Here is a 27,332-nt window from a genome sequence, read left to right on the forward strand (position 1 = left end):
TATACAGTATATATTATGTGATCAAGGCCTTATATCATTTAATTTATTTCATTATACAGTTCTCTCTAGGAGAAGTACGACAGTTATAGAAAAAAAGAAAATTTTTAGAAACCCTAGTAGAGTGAGAATGGAAATAATTTCTCATTATTGGAATATGAAAATATACGTTTTCCAATTCTGAGACTCGTTTAATAATTGTTCATAAAAAGTACAACAAAAACAAACCAAACAATATTAACAAAAACACCAACAATACCAGTGTCATTGATGATGATGGTGATTGTGACGAGGATAACAATAATGACAAGTAACAACCATAGCAATAATAATAATAATAATAATAATAATAATAATAATAATAATAATAATAATAATACCAACAACTCAAGGAAAAGCAATAAAGACTGGAAAGAGTCAACAACTGGCTTGGATAGAAATTACTTCACAGTCAAGGAACATTAGACGCTCTGTTAACGTGCCTAACAGTTGTCCTATTCTGATTTCTTCACAATCGCTTTATAAAGAGTGAATCCTCAGGCTTTTGATTTTGAAGTTATACAATATTGCTGTTTTACAGGCAATTCTGTATACATTGTCCCATTGCATTATTACTAATTCGACCTCATACCACTTTATCCTGCTCTATCAGCATGTTCTCCTAGCATAATGGTTATCATATTGAGCCTTTCACGGAGATCAAAGGTTCAAAACCCTTACTGGAAGGTATTGATTTTAAATTCGTGTCTACATATTTTCAAGAACTTTATAGATTGAAAACATTCGCTAATCGCCTTTTATACGTAAAGTGGAACATTCTCTATGTTTACCCTTATATTATAGGTGATCCTCACTTGCTCTTTGTCAGTGCAAACGATTTATTCTGAGCTGTTTCATAGGGAATCTCAACAGAATCTCAGATACATCGTCTTTACCAACAGAAGTTCTGCAGAGTAGGATTCTTATGGATCACAATTTTGCAGAAGTTGCGAGCCACTTTTTCGTGACAGGTGCGTTCTCTAGGACACCTTATCCACAGCAATATTGCCCTGTCACTAACTAGGCAACTACCGAGGTGTGACAGATTATATCTGTGGTGTTTGAGTAAAGGGAGATAAGTCATAAAAATGAGTTCGGAGATAAATGAAAATTAAACTTGGAACCCTTACTACAAATAATTTTCTACACAAATAAAACACATCAACTGCTAGTATTCTTTGCTTTTTACACACCCACTTGTATAATTTAACTTGTGTGTTCATCTGGGGAACAAAATTCCACCTGGACAAAAAAAATGACTTATACCCCTTTACCCGAACACTACAGAATTATAATCAACCATGAGGGAAACAGCCAGACTAATCTTCAACATGTAGAATACTGCATGGGAGGATATTCTATATGAGAAGCTATATCAGCAGGATATGGACAATGCAGAACAAGACTGCCACTTCTCGGCTACTGTACTATTCACAGACGAAGCTCATTCCATTAAACCAGCAATGTCAATCACCACAACATACCCTACTGAAGCGAGGTGAACTTTCATTGGATATACAGGAGTAGGTATTTCAGGTCCAGTGGGGCTTCACTGTGTGGGCTGATATACTCAATGACCACCTGAGAGGAAGGTTCTTTTACGACCAGATATTCACTGAAATTGCTATGCCCACTTTCTGCTGCATGTGCTGCTGATACTTCTGAATGACGTGCCACTTTAGACGAGACACCACATGGTACCAACATGAGAGAGTGCCACCTCACTCAATCCATCATGTGAGAAACCACCTGAATTCCAGCTTCCAGAACAGTGACAAGGATGGAATGGACCAATACACTGGTCAACAAACTCACCAGATCTAATCTCATCAAACTTTTACTTGTGGGGCCACCTAAAATGTATTGTGTACCAAGAGCAGCTGATGAGTGCCCAGCAGCTCAGGATGCGTATTATTTATTTCAGATTGTCATAATATTATTTAATTCATGTTGATGTAGGTAAGACTGACGATGCTGAAGAGACTACAAATAAACATCGATAGGCAGATTTGTCAAATTAAATATATCTTACAAATACATTGCCAGATAAAGATGAAATGTAAACACTATGCATCAATTAATAACTTGTGTCTGTAGGTAATGTATCAGATTTTAGGACTTTTTCGAATTTTGGCATTACATGGTAAAATGTAGGTATGCCTATTGAACAATCTGCAGGATCACGAGACTTACCTGGTACATGCACAAGCAAAAACATCCGTTCTCAAATTTCTCAAGTATTAGTATCACCCACAAATTATAAAGTCTTCCATCCAACCATTGAGATATATACCTTAGAGTAAAATGTATCAGACTCACCTGGAAGGGTCCCAATTCGACCTGCTCATAGTGAAAGTGAGCACACTCGTCCAGTTTGGGGAAGCGTGATCTACCATCTGAAGGGGAACCTGATGTGGCTGCAGCTGTCAAGTGCTGGATGCGGATACTGCCACCCCGAGAAGACTCCATCTCTGTTGCTGCACAAAGTCCGCTCTGTAATCAAAACATCGTACACCTTTTCACCATTAATGTTACACAATTTTATTCAAGGCAGAAAACTGAATGCAAAAGATATAAAAAATGAGACAAAATTAAAACTCAAAAGAAAGAAACAAATAATATTCTGAGCCTTTCTCACGTTGAGATCTCAATCCATAATTTGCCTGGAGATACCAAGAAAACATCTAAATGTCTGCTGGAACAGATCATGATGCTGCAATTGAAACTGAACTCCCTAAATATCATCTGTGTATGGATATTTTTCTCTTCTTGATTTTTAATATCCTTAGATTCCAGTTACATAATGATTTTAGTATTCAGTGACTTTTGTATGAACATTAGGTTGTACAAAAAAGTAATTATCATTAGCGTCATCAATACCTTGTGCTTACGAGAATACAATTTGTTCAGAAAATTTTGCACGCACGAAATTACATGATTGTGTGTATGTGTGTGCCAGATTTTATAAAGTTTGCAAACTTACGATACGCCATGGTAATCTTCAAAGTAGTATTCTTGGGAAGCCAGACACGAATTAAAGCATTTCATCCATCCTTGATAAAAATTCTGGCGTTTATTTTGTGAACTATTCTTCCAAGCAGTCTGTGTGTTGTTCTGGATGTCTTTAACATCATCAAAATATGTTTCTTTAGTAATGAGAACAGGAAATGTTTACACAGGGGAAGATCTGCAGAGTAAAGAGAATATTCAAAATAATCACTATTTTTGGTCGTCAAAAACTTTCTGACAGTGCCCTATGAGCAAACGCATTTTCACAAAATAGAATCTATGTGTCTGTTGCAAGTTCTGGCAACCTGGTTCACACATGCATGCATGCGCACACAAACACAAACTCTCTCTCACAAATACGCACACATATTACATAATATAAAGAGCGATCAGATGAGGTGTGGAGAGGAACGATGGGGTTTTCACTGTGTGTTGCTGATGGATTCACGGCGAGGAACAGTAGGCTGGCAGAGGTGATGATGCAAGCATGCACGTGTTCGTCCTAGCTCATGTCAAGGTTAGTGAATCACTGTGAATCAGTCTCCAAGTGATTGGCGAGTGATATGGTACATACTACAGTGTATTATACAGTGTTTTCTTGTGCATTTAAAGTGAATAAGTGTAAACTGTATAAGGCTAATCAAATGTTTACTATTGAACAACCTGTATATATTTATAATTCATATGTGTTAACCCAGTCTGCCAGCGGTTTGAAGCACGATTCCCAATGTAAAAATTCCATCATGTACAACAATTTTCAACGAGGTTATCCTGCACGTAGGTGCGCATTTTCTGAGTGTATGCTGAATAATATTCATAACGAAGTAATAGACCCACATTTCATATTTTTGTCAGACGAGCCATGATTCCACTTCCATGATTATGTGTTCACAAAACAATTGTTATTGGAGTGCTGAGAAACCTGATATTGTTCATGAAATACTCCTCCGTGATGAAAATATTGGTGTATGGTGCGCCATAAGCGGAGAAAGAATTACTGGGCCATTTTCTTTCGGTTTATAGTTGTTTGTGAATACTATTGTGATCCCCTTTGTTAGAGAATTAACCGGCAGGGAGAGTGATTTCGTATTCTTCTAACGGCAATTAGCCACAGCAGCTCAAATATGCATTATTTCCATGCAAGAAACTGAACAAGTGTTCCAGCAGGACAGAATTATTAGTAGGGATTTGTGGTTCACTTGGTCCCCCCGACTTAATCCCCTGCAATTTTTACCTCTGTGGTACATTAAAAAATGCTGTATACAAGACAAACCCACATACCCTGGAAGAACTGAAACATAATATCTGTCACAAAAGTAACAGCATTAATCGACCAGAACTATAGCAAGTAATGGGACATTTCATAAAGAGGTGCCAAAGATGTGTTGACAACAAAGGCGGTCAGTTGCAGCAACTCCATCAATAAAGTTTTAATCAGGACACTTTTCAAAATGTTACAGAAATTTGTATAGTTGTATTACCGTGACTCTACACTGTCCATTTCCAGCCGCAAGTGCATCATCAGTGCACAGTGAAAACTCCGTCACTCCTGTCCACAATTCATCTGATTGCTCTGTAGGCTACATACACTAAATTACATTTTCTTCATTTGCAATATTTTAGAATGGCGAAGTTCTTTTGAACATTAAGAATTTGATGTCTTTCGCAATGTACTATGTTACAAAATAAGACCCATAAACCAATTACTCGTCTATAGTGAAAACATGGTTCAGAAAAAGGATGTGGAAAATTTCCACATTTCTCCATTTGTATTTTTCAATTTCTTCGACACCATTTTTATACACATTTATTCATGCACAAATGTTAGTTAAAATTTTTCTTAGAGTCTATCACAGTCAGTTACATTTCTCACTATTGGAGCAAACATTTTAGCTATTTTCCTCAGACCTGCTTGACGGTTTACCTGATCTTTCATTATCAACCACATTTTCTTTAACTTCGGAAAACCATTCAATTCAATTATTCTAAACCGCAGATTTTTAAGAACACTGTTCCTAGAACTTTTCCGAACATTTTCCGAAATCCAATGTCACACATTTAGTTTCATTACATATGAAAATAGGAGTTTGGTGGACACATAAATAAAGAATGAATTCTGGAAAAAAAATGTTAATGGCATATTGACTCAGTTCTTCAACAAACAATTGAAGGAGAGAAGTTTTGGGGCCATTTCAAGCAGGACAATGTAAATGAACATACTTCAAATCATACACTGAATGAATTGAATGTGTCACGTTCTATGAGTACTACAATCTTTAGAACAAAATCCCTGTGACTTTTAATAGAGCGAATGCTCTGTAGTTTTTATTTATGGTAAAATTGAAGAACAAGTTACTCGGGAACAATCCTCACATATTAAATGCATTGAAAGACAATATCCTATAATTTAAGTATTTACTTCACAAGATAGAAACTATGTAATGCTGTTGGAAACATTGTTAGAAAATGAAATCAAAAAGGGAGTCGTCACTCTTGAGATTCTACTGTAAGACACAGTAAGTTAAAGAGCGGTTTATGTGTTTTTTCTGCTGGAAATCAGTCTGCAATTTAATAGAGGGAAATCCACTGCTAGAACACAGACTATGTGGGGGAATTGGTAAGAAGTTTCACGTGGCTTCTCATTCTCTATGCATACACATGCAAGCACACAGATACATTTTGGAAATAGTTTACAATTGTTGCGTTAATTCTTTGTATGAGTCTCCTCTTCAGCATTTCTTTATAACATTCCTCCTCTAGTGTCCATGACGACTTATTTTCCATGTCTGGTGTGGTAACCAGTCTAGGACTTTCTTAGGTCACCTTTTAATTAATTCGTTTTAAGTGCTCATACCATATTCACTGTAGTTTTTGTACTTCTTTTATAACATCTCTATCTCTTTCATAACATTACTTATAGTTTCATTCGGTATTCTTAACATTTAAAAGAGTTTAAATTTGTATCATCTCATATCATGCAAACAAAATCACTTTAACTTCTGTGAAGTATAAGAACAGTACACCAAACTTGAAATAATATGCCTGATATTCTTCTTCTTCTTCTCCTCCTCCTCCTCCTCCTCCTGCTTCTTCTTCTTTTTCTTCTTTTTCTTCTTCTTCTCCTCCTCCTCCTCCTGCTTCTTCTTCTTTTTCTTCTTCTTCTTCTTCTTCTTCTTCTTCTTCTTCTTCTTCTTCTTCTTCTTATGTATGCCAAGAAGGGAGAGAGAGAGAGAGAGAGAGAGAAAGAGAGAGACTGACTGTTGGACAGTCACACTAGGCCCATAGCAATGAACCCAATGCACTAGGAATGCAACATTACCCAACTTCATCCTCCTTACCACCACAACCACCACCACAGTTACCACCCACTACCATTATTCGCGAATGCCAAACATCCTTTTCCCTCAGCGGCAGAAGATTAAAATTTTATGTTCACAGTAATTGTTAATTCTGTTGAGAAAAGTGTAATTTCTAGTTCATATAATAGATATGTCGTTATTTCTTTTTTTTTTATGATCTAACAAACAATTCATTCTAATTATATTAAATTCATTATTTTTAACTGGAAGGATAAAATTTGAAATTTGGTTACGAAAAGCAATAGGCCTAAAACTGCATATGACAAACAATTCATTCAAATTATTCTGAATTCCTTATTTTTAAAAGGAAAGATAAAGTTTGAAATTTGGTCAGGGAAAATGGTACAAGTGCATATAACAAAATAAAAACTAATCTATTGGAAACTTAAAAATAATCACAGAACGAAGACATGGCATAACTAACAGCATACAAGAAAAGATGTGTGCAAAACATGTTGAATTTGTTAAATGGTGAGAACATTGTTAATTATATGATAAATAAGTTGAGTAAAAATAAATAGTGAAGTATATATTTAGGTTTTAATTATATTTGGGAATGTTAAGCTTCATGTACGTCAGTTTTTCAGCTTCTTGTTACTTACAACTTACAAATAGTTTTTAAGGAACCCGGAGGTTCATTGCCGCTCTCATAAAAGCCCACCATCGGTCCCTATCCTGAGCAAGATTAATCCACTCCCTACCATCATACCCCACCTCCCTCAAATCTATTCTTCATTTCCAGCTTCTTGTACTTATTTATATCAATTTATAATTTTATATTTTTATGTCAAAGTGTCCATCTTCCATTCTTTAGTGTCTTCCATTCCAGAAACATATACTCTCGTTATCTCTTCTCCGTGCATGCAAATTCGGCAGATGGAATTATAATTATGCAAGATCATCAGTCTAAATGTTTCTTGAATTAGCCAAATTCAGTCATTTCAAGAACCATTTTAAAAATGCATCTGTTTCTTTGAACGAGAGATCTAAATATAGCTTTTTCCGACCTAAACAGGTATCTGTCTTATGGCCAGAAAAAGACTTCCACCTTCTTTCTTATTCTTCTATTTAAAGGAATAACTAAATGAGAGTTCCACATAAAAGAAACAAAAATGAGTATGGATTAAAGCAACAGTGGATTATAAGATACTGAATTGGAAAGTGAAAACTTAGTACGCAAAGGCAAATGTAAATTTATAAGGAAGAGAATAGAGTAGTCAGACACCTAAGTTGTAGTTTTTAATCAAAACTCAACAAATAATGAGAAGAAAGAGACATGTAGCATGAAACATTTCATAAGAACACAGCGAAAACAAAGACCTGTAAATATTAAATAAAGGCCCAATCACTCCTCTGTCAAACTAACTTGAAAGACAAATGCTTAACGTAACTAACATTCTCTGGCCACTGTAGATATTGCTTAATTGATGCAAGAATTCACATTTTAAAAGTAAACTTAGCTAATATCAAGGTACATCGAATAACACTCCATGTAGAATATAAATAACATGCCTGTCTAGATAATATCAAAATGTAAACTGGAAAATCTTCAGGCAAACATTCGTACTGTATCTCAAAATACAATACCTACACTTATAAACATTGATCCTTTTCTCTAGTAAACTCAAACAAATTGTAAAGGAATTTCAAATTCAGTTTTAGAGTTTTATCGGCCAGTCTGGATTAATTATATTCTGCAAACAAACCTATATCATCATCTCAAAATAAATTAGAATATTATCCTCATTAGCATCCCAACTGATAGGACAGGAAACGCTGTAGTACACATCAACATTATTCTAAATGGAAATTAAGAAAAGGGGGAGGGGGGAAAGAAGTTATGACAAAACCCTGAGTATAATTAAGGGGGTCAGAAGCAAAGGAGTACAAATGAAATTTCTAAAAAATGAGTTAAGTGCATTCAGGGTAAGGTAAAGCATAAAAAAATTTAGTGGCAAAGGGATACTATATCTTTTAAGGACATCACATATTAAAATTTAAAATCAAAACTTCACAGAATTTACGAAAGCTTAAACATTTTCAATAACTTTTCTCAAAAATAACTGAAGTGCACTTATATCTCAATGCTTCTGACCTCTCAATTGTGATCTGAGAAGGATGGGGAAATAATACGAGAATGTGGTTTCAGATGAGTTCTCCATTTGCTCGTAAAATACGATGATTTAGTTTATTAATAAAGCAGATCTCTAAGGGCACGAAGGGTGCGAGTTTAACCTGGAAGGAAGCAGGTAACTTCTTCCATGGGGGATTTGGGTTTAGCTAGTGTCCTAGGAAATGAAAATTGGTGTATTTCTAGGGATAAAAGAGGGCGTAGCATAACACTAACAAGTACTTTTCTTCTACAGCCGAGGTCATGACAGCATGGAACATCTGCCTTCCTATAACAATACTCTTCTTCATATGATATATAATGAAAAACATTACTTAAAATTCTGAATGTAACGGAAAAGTATGAATATATGCACTATTTCTCCATCAAGACACTTTCTCATCTGTTGCTGACATTTTATCTCTGAACCCAGATTCTGTGGGAATGCCAGTGCGGAGAATTACACGACGTCATGTTTCGAAAGATGTCAAGCTTTCACGATGACTGTTTCTTAATTTTTAAGTATGTATATTTACGAAGAGATTAGGTTATTTGCTATTCTGTAATCAAACGCCACGCAGCTGAAATTCGAAATATACTACAAACCAGATGAGATTAGACTTGGAACTTTTTCCATTGCTGATGAATATAATTCACGATGTTTCCCAGGCTGGTCTACAGGTGAACAAAAAGAAGGAGGACATCGTAATCGCTGAAGTTAGTTCCAAGCAGTTAAATCAACTTGACTGAATCTTCTCTCTTGTTCATTTGAAGACGAAGGTAGGACGAACATTTGAAATGTGTTGAGTTCTTATATTCATTATCAGTAACAATATAAGAAGTTCAAGCCTCATCTCTTCTGAATAATATTCACCACTGCTTTCTTCCTCATTCAGAATGTTACAGACCAGATATTCCATTTCCATACAACTTATTTTGCTTTCTAAAAGCTACTAAATTCTAATCTCGTATTTAGTAGTCGAGGAGTTACTATTAATATAACTAAATATGATTTAATGTCATCATATCGAAACTGAAACTCATCAAAAAATAAAACCGAGGACTTATAGTTCTATTCATTTTCCAGAAAGTAGAGTCCTAAAACTGTGCTCAAAAACTCATTCCAAAAATGAATAATCGAAGTTCAGACTAACCCAGCTTTCTAACTGTGCGGCAGCGTCGCGGGTTAGGACGTTGCGCTGCAAGCCGGAAAGTCACAGGCTCAATTCCCATGGGGTCATGGATTTTCTCTATTGACCTATTCCATCCGGTTGCACTATGGACCTGTGATTCACTTGGTCTCTTAATAGAAATTAGTACCACGGATATTTTCTTGTGAGTAAAGGCAGCAAGCACGTAGAATTGACATCCCTACCACTACCAGTGCCGACTGTCTGTACATAATGGAGCTTACCTCCCACCACTTTGTGGATCTCCATGGGCTGTAATAGGGATAACTTCACAATATTTACCTTTATTTTTATGCAACGAAAGTTCACTCGCCTCTACTATGCAATAAATAAAATACAAATGCAAATATATAACTTGTAGTGCATTTACTATGTTGCAAAAAGAACCAAAATTGATAATTCGGAAATTTTACTTATCTCTTTTAATCTCTCCAGATTTGTATTTATGGACTATCGCAGCGTTCCATAGATATATAACTGAACTGAGTCCTCTCATTAAATTCTGTGGTTCAGTATAAGAACCCTGTAACCCTAAAAAAAATGTAATTAATACGGACTTAAACTTTTATTTATCATACCTCTTGTTGTGACTGTTGTGGAGGCCTAAGTATCCACATCAGAGATAGAAGAAAAATGACAACATACTGCATTACCATTATGTACAATCCTTACATTTTTCTTTAACTTCGATTTCTTTAGAAGAATCTTTATGAGGATTACAGGGTTCTTACACTGAACCACAGAATTATAACAAAAATAAGGTACCCATTTATGAAGAGTTTCATTTACAGATAGCCATCCTATAAAACGTTCTGTCGCCATTTGAGATATGAAGTAGTTTATCACACTGACTGAGAACTGACGTTATGTTTTTCAGAGTTAGAAGTTCATACTTTGATAGTCTTCAAAGTGGAGAAAGGAAGGATATATGAACCAAGAGTGAGTGCCCACCAGAGGGATACAAACGAGGCAGTAAACGCAAACGGAAAGAAGAGACATTTCATAAATCAACCACAGTACAAGGATCTGAATCTGGGGTAAGTAAAAGATTTGGTGATATTCGGATATTAATAAGACTGCGTGTCTATTACCCCTACTGAAAGTGTTCGGCGGGAGTAAAGAAAATGAATATATGGCTATCAAATGGAATAGGTTTACGACAGCTACTTCCAGAATCATCTTGAATGGTGTTTAATAAAAGCATATTACCACTGTGATAGACTCGATACGTTTAGTCCTCGTTGATGGTATAGTTACCACTCTTACTTAAAGATCCTAAATTCGCGGGTTCTAATAAGTTCAAGAACATTTAAGGAGCAATGAAAGTCCCCAAAATTATTATTATTATTATTATTATTTCTTCGGTCGCGTGTCGCAGAACTGCAGCTTGCGATTTCCGCCCCCCCCCCCAAAAAAAACTGAGATGGCTCATGCGAAACTAACAGTCATAGAATTCTCGTTATTAAACTTTCCCCTTGTGGACAAAAGTATCTGCGGACGTCTCATGAGACCACAGGACTCTCTTAAGGTCACAGCGTGAAACAAACAAAAAATATACGTATATGAGGGCGGATGCAGCAACTCGATAGGTTACAGAGGATAAAGTCTTGGGTAGCCAATAAGCCTCTAAGCAAAAAAGCACTACTATCATTAAGGTGTCTCATACTTTCCCATTTACATATTTTAATCGTTTTGCAATAATTCGTATCTATCAAGTTACCAATGACATATTTGTTTGTAGTTTATTTTTTGAACCATTATTTAACATACATACTTTAAATGATTTGAGGCGAGAAAAGATTACGGATCCCGAAAAGAAAGGCGATTTCTGTATAAAAAAGATAAAGCTGCTATAGAAAATAATCTCCTCCTGCTCTATTTCCGTAACATTAATAATGTACACATTAATAAGTATAGGCATTTTAAGCCTAAAATTTGTCTGAAGTTTCCGATTGGAGACATAATTTTATACGTAATAATTTCTTTGAAACGATAATTTTGAGGCATGTAGTCTGTACCATTTCGTTTGATACTTCATCTTATGTTGGCCTACTCAAGAAGAAAATCATAAGCCGATTCTGATTGTTTCCATTTTTGTATTTAAATAAAATTCATGTGCATTATTTCAGGTTGAATTGGCTGATATTATACTGAATATAAACTTAACAATTCTTCTAAGGGTTTAGGAAAAGCAGCTGTATAGCCAGACGACGCATCCAAAATCCATTTTTCTCGTATCAAAGATGCTATGAATGAGTATTCCCGTGAAAATTTGGAAATCAATTACTTTTCGGCATCAAAATACTTTCTCTTCAAATTTCGTTTCATATAAAGCAAAAATAAACAGCTGTGAAGAATATTGAAGAGTTTTTCTACCACGTGTTGATACTTTATTTCCCCGACGTTTCGAAACTACTTACAGATTCCATCCTTACGGTCGTATGGCTCAAGATCTGGCAGGGCTGCCTACTCAGATGGGTCCAGATGTATGGGCAAGCTAACTCCGAAACCTCGGAAAAATCAAATCTTAACACAGGGTTGAAAACCCCAAAATCTTCTGCACAACCCAATCACCATGAAAGTCTGAAATATCATAAAAAATAATATTTATATACAAATATTGAGGTTCTATTATACGTTTGAGGGAGAAAATTCTTGTTATTTTTCCAAATTCCTTAAAATAAAATATCAAACATGGATGTCAACTTTACTGTATACTCATATCAACATGATACGAATAATTATTTTCATGAGAGTCACTTAAATCTTATGGATTAAACTTCGCATTCACTACTTAAAAACAGAACAAAAGTTTTAAATGAATATGCAGTCGATGCAGCTTCATTAAAAGAACAAACGACGAGACAAATTCAAAGCATGTGATAGCTCGCAGTCACCTACGTGGTACGGGTACCTTTCTTTGCCATATCTGCTTCATCCTCAGCAAGACGGCAACCCTATTTCACTGGCATTCCTCGTTCGCGTCCTCTTGTGTGAAGAAGAGAAGGGCGGGGCGACGGCGCAAGCTGCAATCAGGAAGTGAGCATGCAACAACACAAGCACGTGGTGTTACTTACACCTCGATGAGCGGTGCAGAACATTTTGCACAGACTTTCTCGTTTCCGCCCCGATGTGCAACTACTGTGCAAATAATTTTTATATAAAAGTGAGCTCGCATTCACCAAACACGCAGCGACGTCAGTGCCACAGGTTGGGTTACCATAACTCGCTAAAGCACAAACAGCAACAAAGTGATAGACCAATGAATATCGTGCACAAGGTATATTTGGTAGTATGGCATAACCAAGACATTATGCAGTCGTCACGGCAGATGTTTCGAAGTATGCGGATTAATAAGCTATTAATTCCTCTTGCATACTTATGTCTACATTTACTGGTGCAATGTTATTTTAATCTGTGAGTACGGACTACAGGTAGGGTTCTGCAGCATTAAGTTAAGTTTACACAAAGCAAACAAGCAAAAACAGTGCTAGCGTACAAAAACGTAACACATCTGCGATCCAAAAAAGTTATGACCGCAATTTCTTCATTCTTATTGGTGAAACAGATTTGTTATGTGCTCACGCATTATATTAAAATTTTTACATGAATACGAAATTGAACTGTTTCGTGAAATGTCGGTATTTGGTAGCCGTATCATAGAATAGTACATATACAGTTGGAATATGTGCCAAGAGTGTCGTCCTTTGTGGTCAAGTGGTTACCGTTTTTACTATAATATTATAAGTCAGAGCTGGGCACCAAAAGCGATTTTTACTCTCTCACGGAGAGCCATATGGTTTCTCTTGAACCCCTTTCTTCCTCGCCGAACACCGCGCAGCGTTGATGCCGTTACGGATGAATATTAAGCGTCCCCGTTTAGAATTTGGATTCACTCTCGGTGCCCAGCCCTGTTCTAAGTTAACTGGATTCAAGCCAATGGAATTAGAGTTAGGAATCACATGTGATAAGATCCAATGTACTCAAAAAAACCCTGTCCCTCTGAACAAAATATAATACTTCTTCCTTGTTTACGTAAAAATTAACTGTTATTAGTAGACTTCGTTGAATTGCCATACGTACCATGCAATCAGGTTGCCGATGTATGGTAGTATAGAGGAGGTGAGCGACCGCCCGGTCTCGTAGTATAAGCAGTTTATGTTAAGAGATGTGACTGGTCCAAATAGATAGAGCAGCTACAGCTAATTTATACCTATGTAAGCACTTGTTTTTGCATTACTATGGTTGGAATAGTCAAAGCTTAACATTTGTTCAGTGCAGACAAGAATTCAATCAAACATACTACAATGAGAGTGCTGCTGTCCCAAAGAATTGCCCATGGAATACCGTTACCCCTGCAGCCAGTCTTGACCCTTTGGAAAACGTGATTGGATGCTGTTAATTATTATGCAGAACATTACGGCAAAATAATGGAGGTAATTGATACATTGGATAGCACAGACAGTTCCTCTGTTGCAGCTGTAAAATCATTGCCTTCTGAACAGCTAGGCCTATTAGAAGATATTCTGTTCATTGATTCTAATTTTAAAATCGTGTCCAAAGCATCACCCTGTTAGAATCGTCTAAACTACAACTCTCAGAATCCCTTAATATAGTTTATAAAGTATCACAAACCGTTATCCAAAATAACAATTCACCAATTTCTAAAAAAGTGAATGTAAGTTGAGAAACATTATTGTTAAAAATTCCGCCTATTCACAACTTTGTATTATAAATACTATCAGGTCACGGCAAGACGTCTGAAGTTCGTGTACTAAAAAGTAGTGATTTCACGTTCTTCAAATAATGCACCTATTACATCGTGTGATGTTGAACGTACATTTTCCCAATATAAAAACTGTTTGAGTGATGCGAGTATATTACATTAAATTTTAAGAGTTAATATATCTCACTACAAAATAATTGTGTATTTACATGTTTAGACATTTCCCACTTCAATGGTCATTCATTATACCTTGAATGCAGGACACAGGTTTTATTGTAACCGTAGTATACTGCTCAGTGTTTACATCAGAGACATACTTCCATCCGTTGCACGTCCCCTTCTCATACAACCTGTACCGCGTGCATAGTAAACCTTACGATTCTCGTGGCAATTCCACGAAGTCTAGTTATTAGTCATCAGTAGGGCCCGGATTTGTATGTAAAAAAAAGTTTTCTTTTTCCTAATGCATGCATTCCTAAAAAAAAGTTTAATATCCATATAGAGGTCTGACAAACGCAAATTCCAAATTTTATTTTACATAAAAACACATAGTTTACAAAAAAAAAACTTATGTGAAAAGTTATTTTCGATATTTTCTCCATAAATACATATTTTAGTACTTCTCCTCATTCTCTTTTTAACATGTTACAACAAATTTGTAATACAACATATGTCACGAAGTAAGCACATCGCAGCTGCATCGCGTGTTTTGTCGAGACAATTTCTTATAGGAGAAGAATCAACACCATCCTCATCTTCCAACATTCCAAAACACTTAGATAATTACTCAGATTTAAGTAAAGCCTTTCTTTCAGCTGATATTGTCCTTTATAAAGTTGCTTACTAAATATACGAATGTAAGTCCTCCTGATGAATTGACCCTCATGAAAAGTTATCTTCCAAAGTGCTACGATGAAACATTACAAAACATTAGGTCTATGTGAAAATCAAAAAATGTGGTTGAGTATTGACGAAACTACCGATGCCAGTGGTCGAAAAGTGGGAAATGTAATAATAGGTGTACTTAAAAATGACGAAATCATTTCCAAGCAATTTTTATTGCTATCCTGTAAAAGAAATGCCAGTCGCAAATCATGTAACAATAGCTACGTTCTTTAATCAATCTTTGGAGATCTTGTGGCTGAATAGTGTGAAATAAGACAAATATATTACTTCTGCTTACCGACTCTGCGGCATATATGAAGAAAGCTGCTGAAGGTCTTTGTGTAAGTTACCCTAACATGATTCATGTAACGTGTGTCGTTCACGCCCTGCATAGATTGTGTGAAACAATCCGATCCATTTATCCTAATGTGTACAAGTTAGTGTCCAACGGAAATAAAGTCTTTGTAAAATCGCCATCACGGATTGATCTTTTCAAAAAGATAAATCCTGATCTTCCATTGCCTCCAACACCTGTAGTCACGCGTTGGGGCACCTGACTTAATGCCGTGTTGTATTATGCAGATCATTTTGAAGCATTTACATCTGTAGTAAGTGAACTGGACAAAGACGATGCCTCTGCAATTGAGATTATACAGAATTTAATGTGTAATATTACTTTAAAATGTGAGTTGACCCTCAAATCTGCTAATTTCGGTTTCTTGATTCACTCAATAAAGAAACTAGAAACTTCTGTAGATTTACTGAGTAATTCAGTTAAATAAATACAGTATGTTGAAAGGCAACTTAACATTGTCTCAGGTTTGAAAATATAAGTTCTAAGAAAAAAAATTAAGGATATGTTTGAGAAAAACAGTGGCTACCAAACCCTCTGCAAAGTCGCTCCAGTTTTGGAAGGCCAAAACATAAATGAACTTGATCGTGTGTGTGTTAGTGATATACACCTCTTCAAATGTGCAAGGTTAACATCGTGTGATGTAGAACGTTCTTTTCTCAATATAAGGCATTGCTCTCGGATAATAGGCAAGGATTTGTGATCCACAATCTGGTGATGACATTTGTTTTGTTGTGCACTGCAACTCCAATCAGCATTTTACTTCTGATGAGTGGCAAAATGTAGTGTTTTCAGACGAATCCCGCTTCAACTTGTCCTAAAATGAATGGCTGCATACGTGTTAGATGCTACTGTGGTGAACGCAATCTGAGAGCCTCCATTGTTGAGCAGCATAGCGGACAAACAACTAGTGTGATGGTTTGGGGCGCCATTGGATACAATATGCGATCTCGCCTCCTACGTATTCAGGGCAATCTGAACAGCAACCGCTACATAGGGAGTTTCAGAGCCCCAGGTACTGCCCCTCCTTCAGGCCATGCCATTATTTCAGCAGGACAATGCCCGGCCACATGTGGCGAGAATTGTGCAAGCCTTCTTCAAAGAACGACGGGTATCATTACTTCTCTGGCCTGCACGTTCGCCAGATATGTCGTCCATCGAACATGTCTGGGATATGGTTGGTCGGCAACTTGTTCGTCATGGTCCTCCAACATTCGCTCTTGACGCTTTGTGGACTCGCATACAAACTGCGTGGAGGGAGATTCCCCAGGAACATATCCAGGCTCTCTTTGATTCCATGCCACGACGCTTAGAGGCTCTGATTGCAGCGCATGGAGGCTTCACACCATACTGAAATCTCACCGTCACAGATCAGATACAGTTCTGTAATTCTAATCATTTGTGTATTGTCATGTACCTTATCTGTGGTATCAATTTCATTTCAGTCACATGTATCCTTCTTGGTGTTGCAATTTCCACAAACATTAGTGTATAAACATTAATAATTAAGAAGGTATACCAAAGTCATGAGAATGCAAGGCACTTATATTGCTAACCATGTTAAAAAATTGAATTGTCAGTGGAAAATGAAGCTCGGTAGGACCTACTCAAGTCAACACATATACAGAGAGGGGATCGGATAACCTAAGGATAGAAATTAAAGGAGGGAGAAAATACGGATTCTGATCGCTGGAGACAGAACGTGCTTAAGCTACAGAAAACCATGAATATACGAAGAAATGAAAAAAAAAGTAATCATTATGATGGTGACGGTAATTACTACAAATTACGACTAAAAGGACACAGAAGTAGATAGGAAAAAATCGAACTATTATGTATAAGTTTCATAAGCAAAGGAAAAAATGGGATTGGGAAGGGAAATAAAGTAAACGTACAACACAAATATTGATGTGTCTATGTTACTGTGTCTGGCACTGGATGAAAGCCCTACAGACTGTCACATGGCGCAATTAGCTGGTGAGCCCTGATCAAGTTGGTAACTATCATGTTAATTCTGTGTTAAAGTTCACAGAGAAGCAGCCCCACAAAAACTGTGCCAAGACAGCGCTGCTGCCTGTATTTAGATCTGTTTTTGCTGCTGCTAATGGAACACTTGTGCCTAGCACTTCCTCTTGCAGAACAGACGTCTCAGTCACAAATGAATGGAATTTAACGACGGCCATTTTGTAAGAAAATACAAAAACTCCTCCTTTATCATATCGTCTCTCTGCAGATATGCAGGATTATAAATCATTCCTCTGGTCCTCTGGTAAGACCAAAACATAAAATAATAATTTTGAAAAATCGTACTGCAGCGAATGTGCACAGACAGATTCATGACTCATGAGGTTAGTACCATTACAATCAGCATGTGTTTGTGTGAATCTTCAAAACGAAATAAACAATCCACAATGTTCACGAGTATACATGCGAATATGGAACACATGAATACCTAGATAAAATGAATATGTACAAATATTTCACTTCTGTTAAATGGAGCCCTACCTACTGCTACTAATGCCGATTATCTGGACATCTGGATTATCTAGCCTTATCCTCCCGCTACCCTGTAACCATCCATAAATTGTAATAGGGACACAAAATGAAGGCCAATAATCATAATAAAACAGTATATTATTATTATTATTATTATTATTATTATTATTATTATTATTATTATTAGTATTATTATTATTCGAAAATATCCATCGATGAAATCATAGAATTGTTAAAATAGTCTGAACGAAATGATGTGGTGGTGGTGGTGGTGGTGGTGGTGGTGGTGGTGGTGGTGGTGGTGGTGGTGGTGGTGGTGGCGGTGGCGGCGGCGATTTAATCACCGCTATCTAATGCATCCCAGTCAAGGAAGTTGCGTCTTTTTTAACTTCCTACACAGTGCAGTTTCTTATAATTAAGTGCATGAATATTTTTGTGAATATTATGTAAACGTTCAGGTATTATTTAGTGCTACATCTTACTCAATGGTTTATTTTTAACAAGACTGCTAATTTTCAATCTTTATACAGTACATGTTAAGAGTTTCTAGAGTACAGAGAGGTCAATACTACGTACTGGATGAGAAACGTTCTGCATTTTGGACGATTCTTCATTATAAATTTCCAATGGCATACATGTAAACGTATTAATATGGTACAGTAGCAAAAGCTGGTACAAAGTATATGATTATGTCTCGTGACCAGAATATTGTACAAAATGATAGTATAAAAATTGGAGATTTATCCTTCGAAGAGGTGGAAAAATTAAAATATCTTGGAGTAATAGTAACAAATATAAATAACACTTGGGAGGAAATTAAACGCAGTATAAATGAGAAGCTTTTGTCATCTAGTCTGTTGTCAAAAATGTGAACTTCAGAATTTATAAAACAGTTATATTTCCGGTTGTTCTGTACGGTTGTGAAACGTGAACTCTCACTTTGAGAGAGGAACAGAGATTAAGGGATTTGAGAATAAGATTCTTAAGAAAATATTTGGGGCTAAGAGGGATGAAGTTACAGGAGGATGGAGAAAGTAACACAACGCAGAACTGCACACATTGTATTCTTCACCTGACATAATAAAATTAGGAACATTAAATTCAGACGTTTGAGATGGGCAGGGCATGTAGCACATATGGGCGAATCCAGAAATGCATATAGAGTGTTAGTTGGGAGGGCGGAGGGAAAAAGACTTTTGGGAAGGCCGAGACGTAGATAGGAGGATAATATTAAAATGGATTTGAGGGAAGTGAGATATGACGAGAGAGACTGGATTAATCTTGTACAGGATAGGGACCGATGGCGGGCTTATGTGAGGGTGGCAATGAACCTGGGGGTTCCTTAAAAGTCATAAGTAAGTAAGCAAAAGCTGGTTGAACTTAAGCTAAATTATTATTCGTACTTGTTAAACTTTGTAAATGTAAAAACCATATCACAGTTGTAAATTCAGATTTATTTTTATTGGCTAGTCCGCTAGAACAGTGGTTAACAAAGTGGAAGTCGCGTAAGGAGCTGAAGGGGGTCGCGAGATGATTTACAAAGTAATACAAACAAATTTTATTAACATACATTTACCCTGTATTTAGAAACCTAAACCTAAACAATGTTGAACATAAGGATAAAGAAATACTATAGTAGTTATAAAGTAAAAAAAATTAATATAATAAATGTGTCTGTTTTTCAGAAAGCTGCTTCTCAAATCTGGAATCCGTATTCCATACACATTACAGAGACAATTATATACTTTTCAAATTTAACAAAATTTCCCTCTTTTTTGTTTAGCATAAATACGAGGTTGCAAATATTATAAAAAAATTAAGAACTACATACTTTTGCAAGCTCGAGATATTCTCGAATTCTTTTGATCCAGAACTGGTCTACACTATTAAAAAAAAAAGAGTCTAGTTTAAATATTCCAACAGCAGACACTTATTTCAGTTGAATTTTTCCTTCATATTTTCTGGAATTTTAACCAGTTGAACGAAACTGCCTGAAACGGATTCATTACCCATTTGTCACTGTCGTAATTGTTTTGAGCTTTTTCCGGAAAAAAAAAAAAAAAAAAAACTAAAAAAGCTCTCGTTTAAAATTGCTTGTCGGCAAGAGCAAACTCATTATTTCTCTATAATACGTGGCTAAATTTTCCACGAGTTCTTTGATACACTGGAATGAATCAATTTTCTTTTTGTCAAGTGATATTGACCAGAAGAGAAGTTTCTTTATAAATCCGTTGATTTGATCTCTGGCTCTTTTTATATTATCTTGAACTTGCAAACTACTATTCAAGTATTTAAGTGTTCCAAAATATCAGCAAGGAGGGCCAGTCTAAGAAGCCAAAGAGAATTGGAAAATAGGTTTGCATATTCCAGTTTCTCGTCTTGCATGTACCAGCACATTAAATGTTCTACTGTAAACTAGAAAACTCTCTAAAACCCGTTACTCCATAAAAGTCGTTGTACTTCCGTGTGATAAAAATTTTCATATAACGAACCCATGTCTTCACAAATTTTGCTCAAAGTGCTACTTTACAACGCTCTTCCTTTGATGGAATTTCCCACTTTATATTGAACTATTACCGCAGCGCCACGTTTTGTCGTTATTTGGGTAATATCCAATGGTTTTATTTCCGATTTTACAAGGATTTGTATTTTTTTGAATATGGTTAAGTACCGGTACGATGGAGAGAGAGAAGATCGCAAAAGAAAGTCTCACTCAAAAGTGGGTCGCGCCTTCAAAAAGTTTGTAAACCACTGTGCTAGGAAAAAAGACTCAATACATTTCTGTCATTTGTTGTGAAGCCTATGAATAACTATCGTACACACAAAAGACTAGACAATAAGAATTTATGAGAACTTTTCGATGCGAGGCTGGGAAAGAGGGAGGAGTAGGCAAAAAGTGAGTGGACTCCCTCTGAGAAAATAGCAACTAGGCACTGACAACATTATTATTATTATTATTATTATTATTATTATTATTATTACTATTATAGTCGCCGCTTTCCACGCTGAAGACTGAAGGGCAGATCCACGTCGAAGTTGTGATGAATAAAGGTGTAAAGGGCAGGTTTAAATACAGTCCCTTGCGAATATTATTCGGAACAAGGTAAGTTTTTCTTCATTTTCCCAAACAATTGCCAGCGATGTGTAAAAGGGCAGGTTTAAATACAGTACGTTGCGAATATTATTCGGAACAAGGCAATTTTTTCTTATCTTCCCAAACAATTGCCAGCAATGTGTAAAAGGGCAGGTTTAAATACAGTACCTTGCGAAAATTATTCGGAACAAGGTAATTTTTTCTTCATTTTCCCAAACAATTGCCAGCAATGTGCTTAGAGTAAAATCCTATGCTCTCTGCCCATTGTTGCTTATTGATTCAAATGTAATTATTGTGTGTGATAGTTGTTTCAGTTCAAATGTGCACTTATTTTTTGTGTGGTCTAGCTTTATAATTCTCTGTAAATTTCGTTCTTCAACGGATACGACTCTCAGGAAGCGAAGTGCGATTCTGGCATTAGCACAAAATATTTCTATAACGCAACGAGAAATAGCTACAACAAAATTGGTGTATCCACTGTACATAGAATTATTCAGCAGCGCAAACAGACTGGCTAAAAAAAAGGGGGGGGGGAACTATGGTAGAAAAAACAAAACCACAGTAACTGATGACAGTTTTCTTCTTAGAAAATGCTAAGTAAACCCCCTAGGCTCACTGCTGTGGACTTAGCTCGCGAAATGGGGGAAAGAGAAGTGAATCTACACGCATCTAATGTTCGTCGTAAACTTTTAGCGGCTGAAAGGAAAGCCCGAAAACCTGTGAAGAAACAAATTCTTACACAAGAAATGCGCAAGAAACGCCTCTTGTGAGCCCGTGTTCATCAGGATTGGACAATACAAGACTGGAAAAAAGTTCTTTTCTCTGATGAGAGTCACTTCGAAGTGCAAGAACAGAGGGTTCAGTATGTGCACCGAGCGAATTATAAGCCTACAACTTCAGCACATTTGCAGCAGGCTGTAAAACACTCCGTGAAGATTATATTTTGGGGGTGTTTCACCAGACCTTAAATTCCTGATGAAGGCATGATGAAAAGTGGCCAGTACATAGGAATACTAAGAGAGCTATTCGTGAACTGCAGAAAAGGTTTCCGGATGGTGGCTGAATTTTTCAACAAGATTTAGCTCCTTGTCACACTTTAAAGAAAGTGAAGAAATTCTTCAGTGATAATATTCGTGTGCTCAAATGACATTAATCGCATAGAATATATGTGGGGTGTTTACAAAAAGAGACTTGCACACTTTGACTGTTCCACAAAAGAACTCAAAATAGCATCTTTAATTCGAGTGTGATTTCATGATGAACTTAAAAATGTGTGTTCCAAGCTTGTGGAATAAATGCCAAATCGTGTAATGGAACTTATAAAACAGAAATGAGAACATATTAACTATTAAGAAAGGATAAATGTGAGTAATTGATAAATAAATGCATGGAAGCGTGTAAAATGTTGTGTTTCGATTAATTCGCATGGGACTGTAGTAGTAATGATTATAATTCAGCCGATATTGTTAAACGATGTCTCAATACCGTTCGTAGGTAACACTGAGAAAAAGTACAGAGAAAATCGAAAAATACGAGTCATTAACAGATAACGTGAAAATACTCTAGAATCAATACTACTATTTTTCCGTAATTACCGTCATGTCTTAAGGGAAGAGGATGGTATTTTTTGGTGAAAAATGAGTAAATTTTCAAAAAACAATTTTTTTCCTTAAAATACTCTGTGATATGTGTAGAATACATTGTATAATATTTTGTGGGTATTTGTCCCTTATCAGTTGTTGAGACGCCATTTTTAAACTTCCTGCGCTCTGGATTTTTAAATGACACCGCCCCTTTTGTTTGTTGTTTCCGGAACTTCATTTTTTTTTTTCAAAACCAAATTTTTCTTTAAAATACTCTGTGATGTGTGTGGAATACATTGTATAACATTGTGTGGGTATCTGTGCCCTTATTGGATGTTGAGACGCCATTTTTCAAGTTCCTGCGCTCTGGATTATTAAATCACACCCCCTTTGATTGCTGTTTCTGGAACTTTACTTTTTTCGCTACATAGCCAGACAAAAATCGATATAATTTTTGAACTATTAAAGATATATGAAGGAAATTTAGAATACACATTCTCTAGACTACTGGGAAACTTTTCTCTGTAACGGAATTTCCCTAATTGATTTCATTTTAAAAATAAGTCTCTCTGTTTGCAAGAAAGAAAATAAAAAACATGTTATTAAATTTTAATTGTTTATTTTACAAATGTAGGAACTAATATCAAATTTCTGTTACAGACAGTTTGTAGAGCGTGCTTTTACAAATAAATTGTAACATAGTGTTTGAATTTATCTTTAAAAATGGCTTAGATATATTGAGTTTAGTAAAATCCTGCATTGGGTACATTTTTTTTTCAAATCTGCCTCCCAAATAATTTATTCAAAATATTTATATTTTGTTGAGTTGCTATAGCCATGAGCTCTGTACATACAAAAAATTAATATTTTACACCAAATAAGAAAAAAGTTTTAAAAATTACTATCCTCTCCCCTTAAGCATAGAGCATTATTCCCCAAGTTAAACAGGTTTAAAATAAATGGGCCTGTCCTTGATAACCATAGAAACAGAGAAGGCCTGCCTCCTGATTAAGGGCGGAATAATTTGAGAATTTTTTCAACTCAAGAACGAAATAGACCGCATTTAATTTAATCTCAATTACTGAAATAATAAGCATAGTCATGTTTACACTTAAATTTAATGTTACATATACAAAGTCCATCTTAATATAAATTTGAAATAGGAATAACATCAACGACAACAATTATTACCGTAATTTCCCATAACTATGGTCCAGGCACCCAACTATGGTCCAAAACGCATTATGTACTACTTAGTCCCCCATAGATGCTTCTATCTACCATTACACGTGGCAATGATATGGATGCTTAACAAGGTCAGTGTGCATCGTTCTACTGAATGTGTGAAGACACGAAATCATTGTTTGTGATTGTTTTATTAAGCTCTCCTCTGTAGAACTGGTAAGTTATAGATATATGATTCTTTGTACAATTAAACCTGGCTATATAATGTTTACTTTCATGTAATAATTACACTGGCAGAGGTTAAGGACTTTGTGTGAAAAATGTTTAACCTCAAGGCTAGAGTCAGTCCTCAACTATGTACCACAATTTTTCGTGGACCATAGTTGTATTTAATTTTGAAATTTTTGTTTCAATAAAATGTGATTAATGTGATTATTTACTTCTGCAAATACGGTATCTACTGAGATATTCTAAAACACCATTTATTATTATAGTCAAGTAAACAAAGAAACAGGCTGTTCCAGCATCAATGGTACTAGCACGAATGATGGTCTGGTAAAACGAAAACTTCTGGATAGAAGGAAAACAGCCTCCCTGTGAGGGACTATGAGAGCGATGAAATTGAATTGGATACAGATTATGATGTTTCCTGTGTTCTCTCCATATTTACAGACAGTGAGTCAGATATGGAAAAGAAGATGAAATCTGTTAAATTAATGCTAAAGGCACATAGTTATATGGTAGTTACTTATGAGGAGGAATTGTGGCCAGGGAAAGTTTTTGAAGTGTTGGAGCTGTTGTTTCATGTATAGTAAGGAGCGGCAATTACTGAGGTGGCGAGAAATGGAAGACATTTTATTCTGTAGAAAGGAAAACGTAATAAAACAAATTGAAGACCCCAAATTCGTCTCGAAAAAGAGAGATCTATTTTCAATTTCAGAATTACAAGAGAAGTGGAGATTCAAAGGATCGAAATAAGCCTAATGAATGTAGTTCTCAGTACGATAAATAAACATTATCAGTGAATTTATTTGCGTAATATTTTGCTAAGAATGTGTCAGTTTATTTTGATACCGTACTTTTGTTCTTTAATATATATTCACCTGCAAAAAAACCGGGTCAACTACATTTTCTTTAAAATTTTTGAAAATTGTAGGATTTTTTAAATAACTCCTCACAGCAACTTACAGCAGCTCCGAAATGTTCTAAGTAAAGAATGGAATAGAATCGACCAGACTGACATCCAGAATCTGATCGAAGGGTTGAATCGGCGAATGGTAACAGTCATACAGTCACGGGGAGGTAATACCCGCTATTACCAACATCTGGGTGGACACAGAATCAGTTGAACATTTGGAAGAAAATTGATATAATTTGTAAGTTTTTACACCTTTTAATTATATCCATTGTTTGGCGTTGAAAATAATAGCGCAAGTGATAATGAATAAGTTTTTTTTTTTTTTCTGGGAAGCAATGTTTTCTTCATTTCATAAAGGATTTTCTGATTCTCACCTCATAAAAAATTGAGAAACTTTAGGTGGTCCGGTTTTTTTACGGTGAGTGTAATTGTTCATTATTGCAGAAAAATGACTTTCAGATTTCACTTGTTTATTGAGTGTACTAATAAAAAGAATCCATATACTTTTCAATTATTTTTAATATTTCTGTGCTAGATTATGTTTCTACCCTTAAATTAGAAACTCAATGTATTGATTTACGAATAATTACAGCTCCAGCTATAGACCATTCATGCTGTCAAGCATGAATATATGAGTGGACCATAGTTGGGCAACTCAGAATACAACTATGTACCAATGCTTATTATTTTTTTAACACTTGTAATTAAATAATTTCAAACACATAAGTCAATATTTATTCAATATACACCTACAAGAGTCCGAAGTCAAAATTTCACTTAATCTGGATGAATAGTACTCAATATACAAAGAAGAATGTGACAAACGTGGACCATAGTTAGGGGAAACTACGGTACTACTTTCAAAGTTTGTGTAAAACTTGTCCATCCTCACCCATATAAAGATTATTACGTAAAACTAGATGTAGTCTACCTGGATGTTACACCAAAAAAGCTACCACTTGAGCCAAAGCGGAGGATAGGACATCTTACGACTTGATAGATACTAAAATTTACGTCTAAAGTCCCTTTGTATGTCGTTCTAGATGGTCCAATAGTTGGCATGCTTGCGGATTCAAAATGAAGGACACTGGATTTTGAAGAAGAAGAAGAAGAAGAAGAAGAAGAAGAAGAAGAAGAAGAAGAAAAACACGAGCACGGTCCTCTCTGGAAGGAAAGTAAAGCTGAAAATCACGTATGGTACATGAATGGCATATAAAAGAATATTCTTGAATGAGAGAGCTCCAGGCAAAAATTTACCAGCAATATTTCGTTTACGTAAAAATTAAACTCGGCTAGTCATATATCTACTAGATAGATCAGACTAGTAGCAGTAGCAGTAGCAGCAGCAGCAGCAGCAGCAGTATTAGTAGTAGTAGTAGTAGTAGTAGTAGTAGTAGTAGTAGTAGTAGTAGTAGTAGTAGTAGTAGTAGTAGTAGCAGCAGTAGGCTTGTAGTAGTGCTCTTTCGTTAGTCTATCACAGGTAATAATGAATTTCGTGTTGCAGGTGCTCCATACAGCCATTATAGCAGAGTTTAGGAATGACTTCAATGAGTGTTACCAATCAGTTCTTTTGTATTTTACGTTTTTGAGAATATTAGTTATTAATATAAATTAAATACATTTTACACGTATCGCATTCTTTGAATTACAGCAATTTTGTAGATCCAGAAACACTTCAAATCTATTACAACTACATACAAATTTACATTCTTCTTTTTACGAGAAAATGTTATTGAGGATGATTATGGGAATATCCACTGCCGAATATATAGTATAAGTTGTGTGTATTTTCTGTAAGATTTTTGTTTTCTAGTTTCAAAGCTGATACAGCATTGTCAAATAATCTCGTATGTATTTTGATGTACAGCTTTCAGCTCGAATTCATAACAGAATTTTGATTATTCGTGTTGTTAAACAATTTTCCGATTTTGTGTATTCTATCTGCTTATATGTCACTTCCTGTTGACTTTCAGAAATTGTATGTTTGTCTCTTGGAATGCTTCACTATTCAACAATACAATGGTTACATTTTCAGCGTTTATTATTTAATATTAGAGCAATATTAGTCAATTTGTTATATTTATGTACGAACAACAGTGTTACTCTTGTGCACAAAAATCTTTCAAGTATGACAAAATTCTTAAATCTTTATATACAAGCTTTCTTGAA

General features: G+C 35.6%; 1 protein-coding gene across 8 annotated transcripts in view; it reads right to left on the reverse strand.

Annotated features, from left to right (window-relative positions):
- The window catches only part of CdGAPr (GTPase-activating protein CdGAPr), a 319,522-nt gene that overhangs the window by 75,305 nt on the left and 216,885 nt on the right, over nucleotides 1-27,332 (reverse strand). For 4 of the 8 annotated variants that reach the window (XM_069835028.1, XM_069835030.1, XM_069835027.1 and 1 more), the window contains one exon: nucleotides 2,356-2,529. In XM_069835028.1, the coding sequence (XP_069691129.1) occupies nucleotides 2,356-2,529 (174 nt within the window). Of the gene's footprint in view, nucleotides 1-2,355; nucleotides 2,530-3,019; nucleotides 3,224-12,124; nucleotides 12,288-12,618; nucleotides 12,731-27,332 lie in introns of all 8 variants that reach the window. The other 4 variants (XM_069835032.1, XM_069835033.1, XM_069835034.1 and 1 more) reach the window with 4 other exon arrangements.

The sequence above is a fragment of the Periplaneta americana genome, chromosome 9 (assembly GCF_040183065.1).
Source record: "Periplaneta americana isolate PAMFEO1 chromosome 9, P.americana_PAMFEO1_priV1, whole genome shotgun sequence".
Taxonomy (NCBI): Eukaryota; Metazoa; Arthropoda; class Insecta; order Blattodea; family Blattidae; genus Periplaneta; species Periplaneta americana.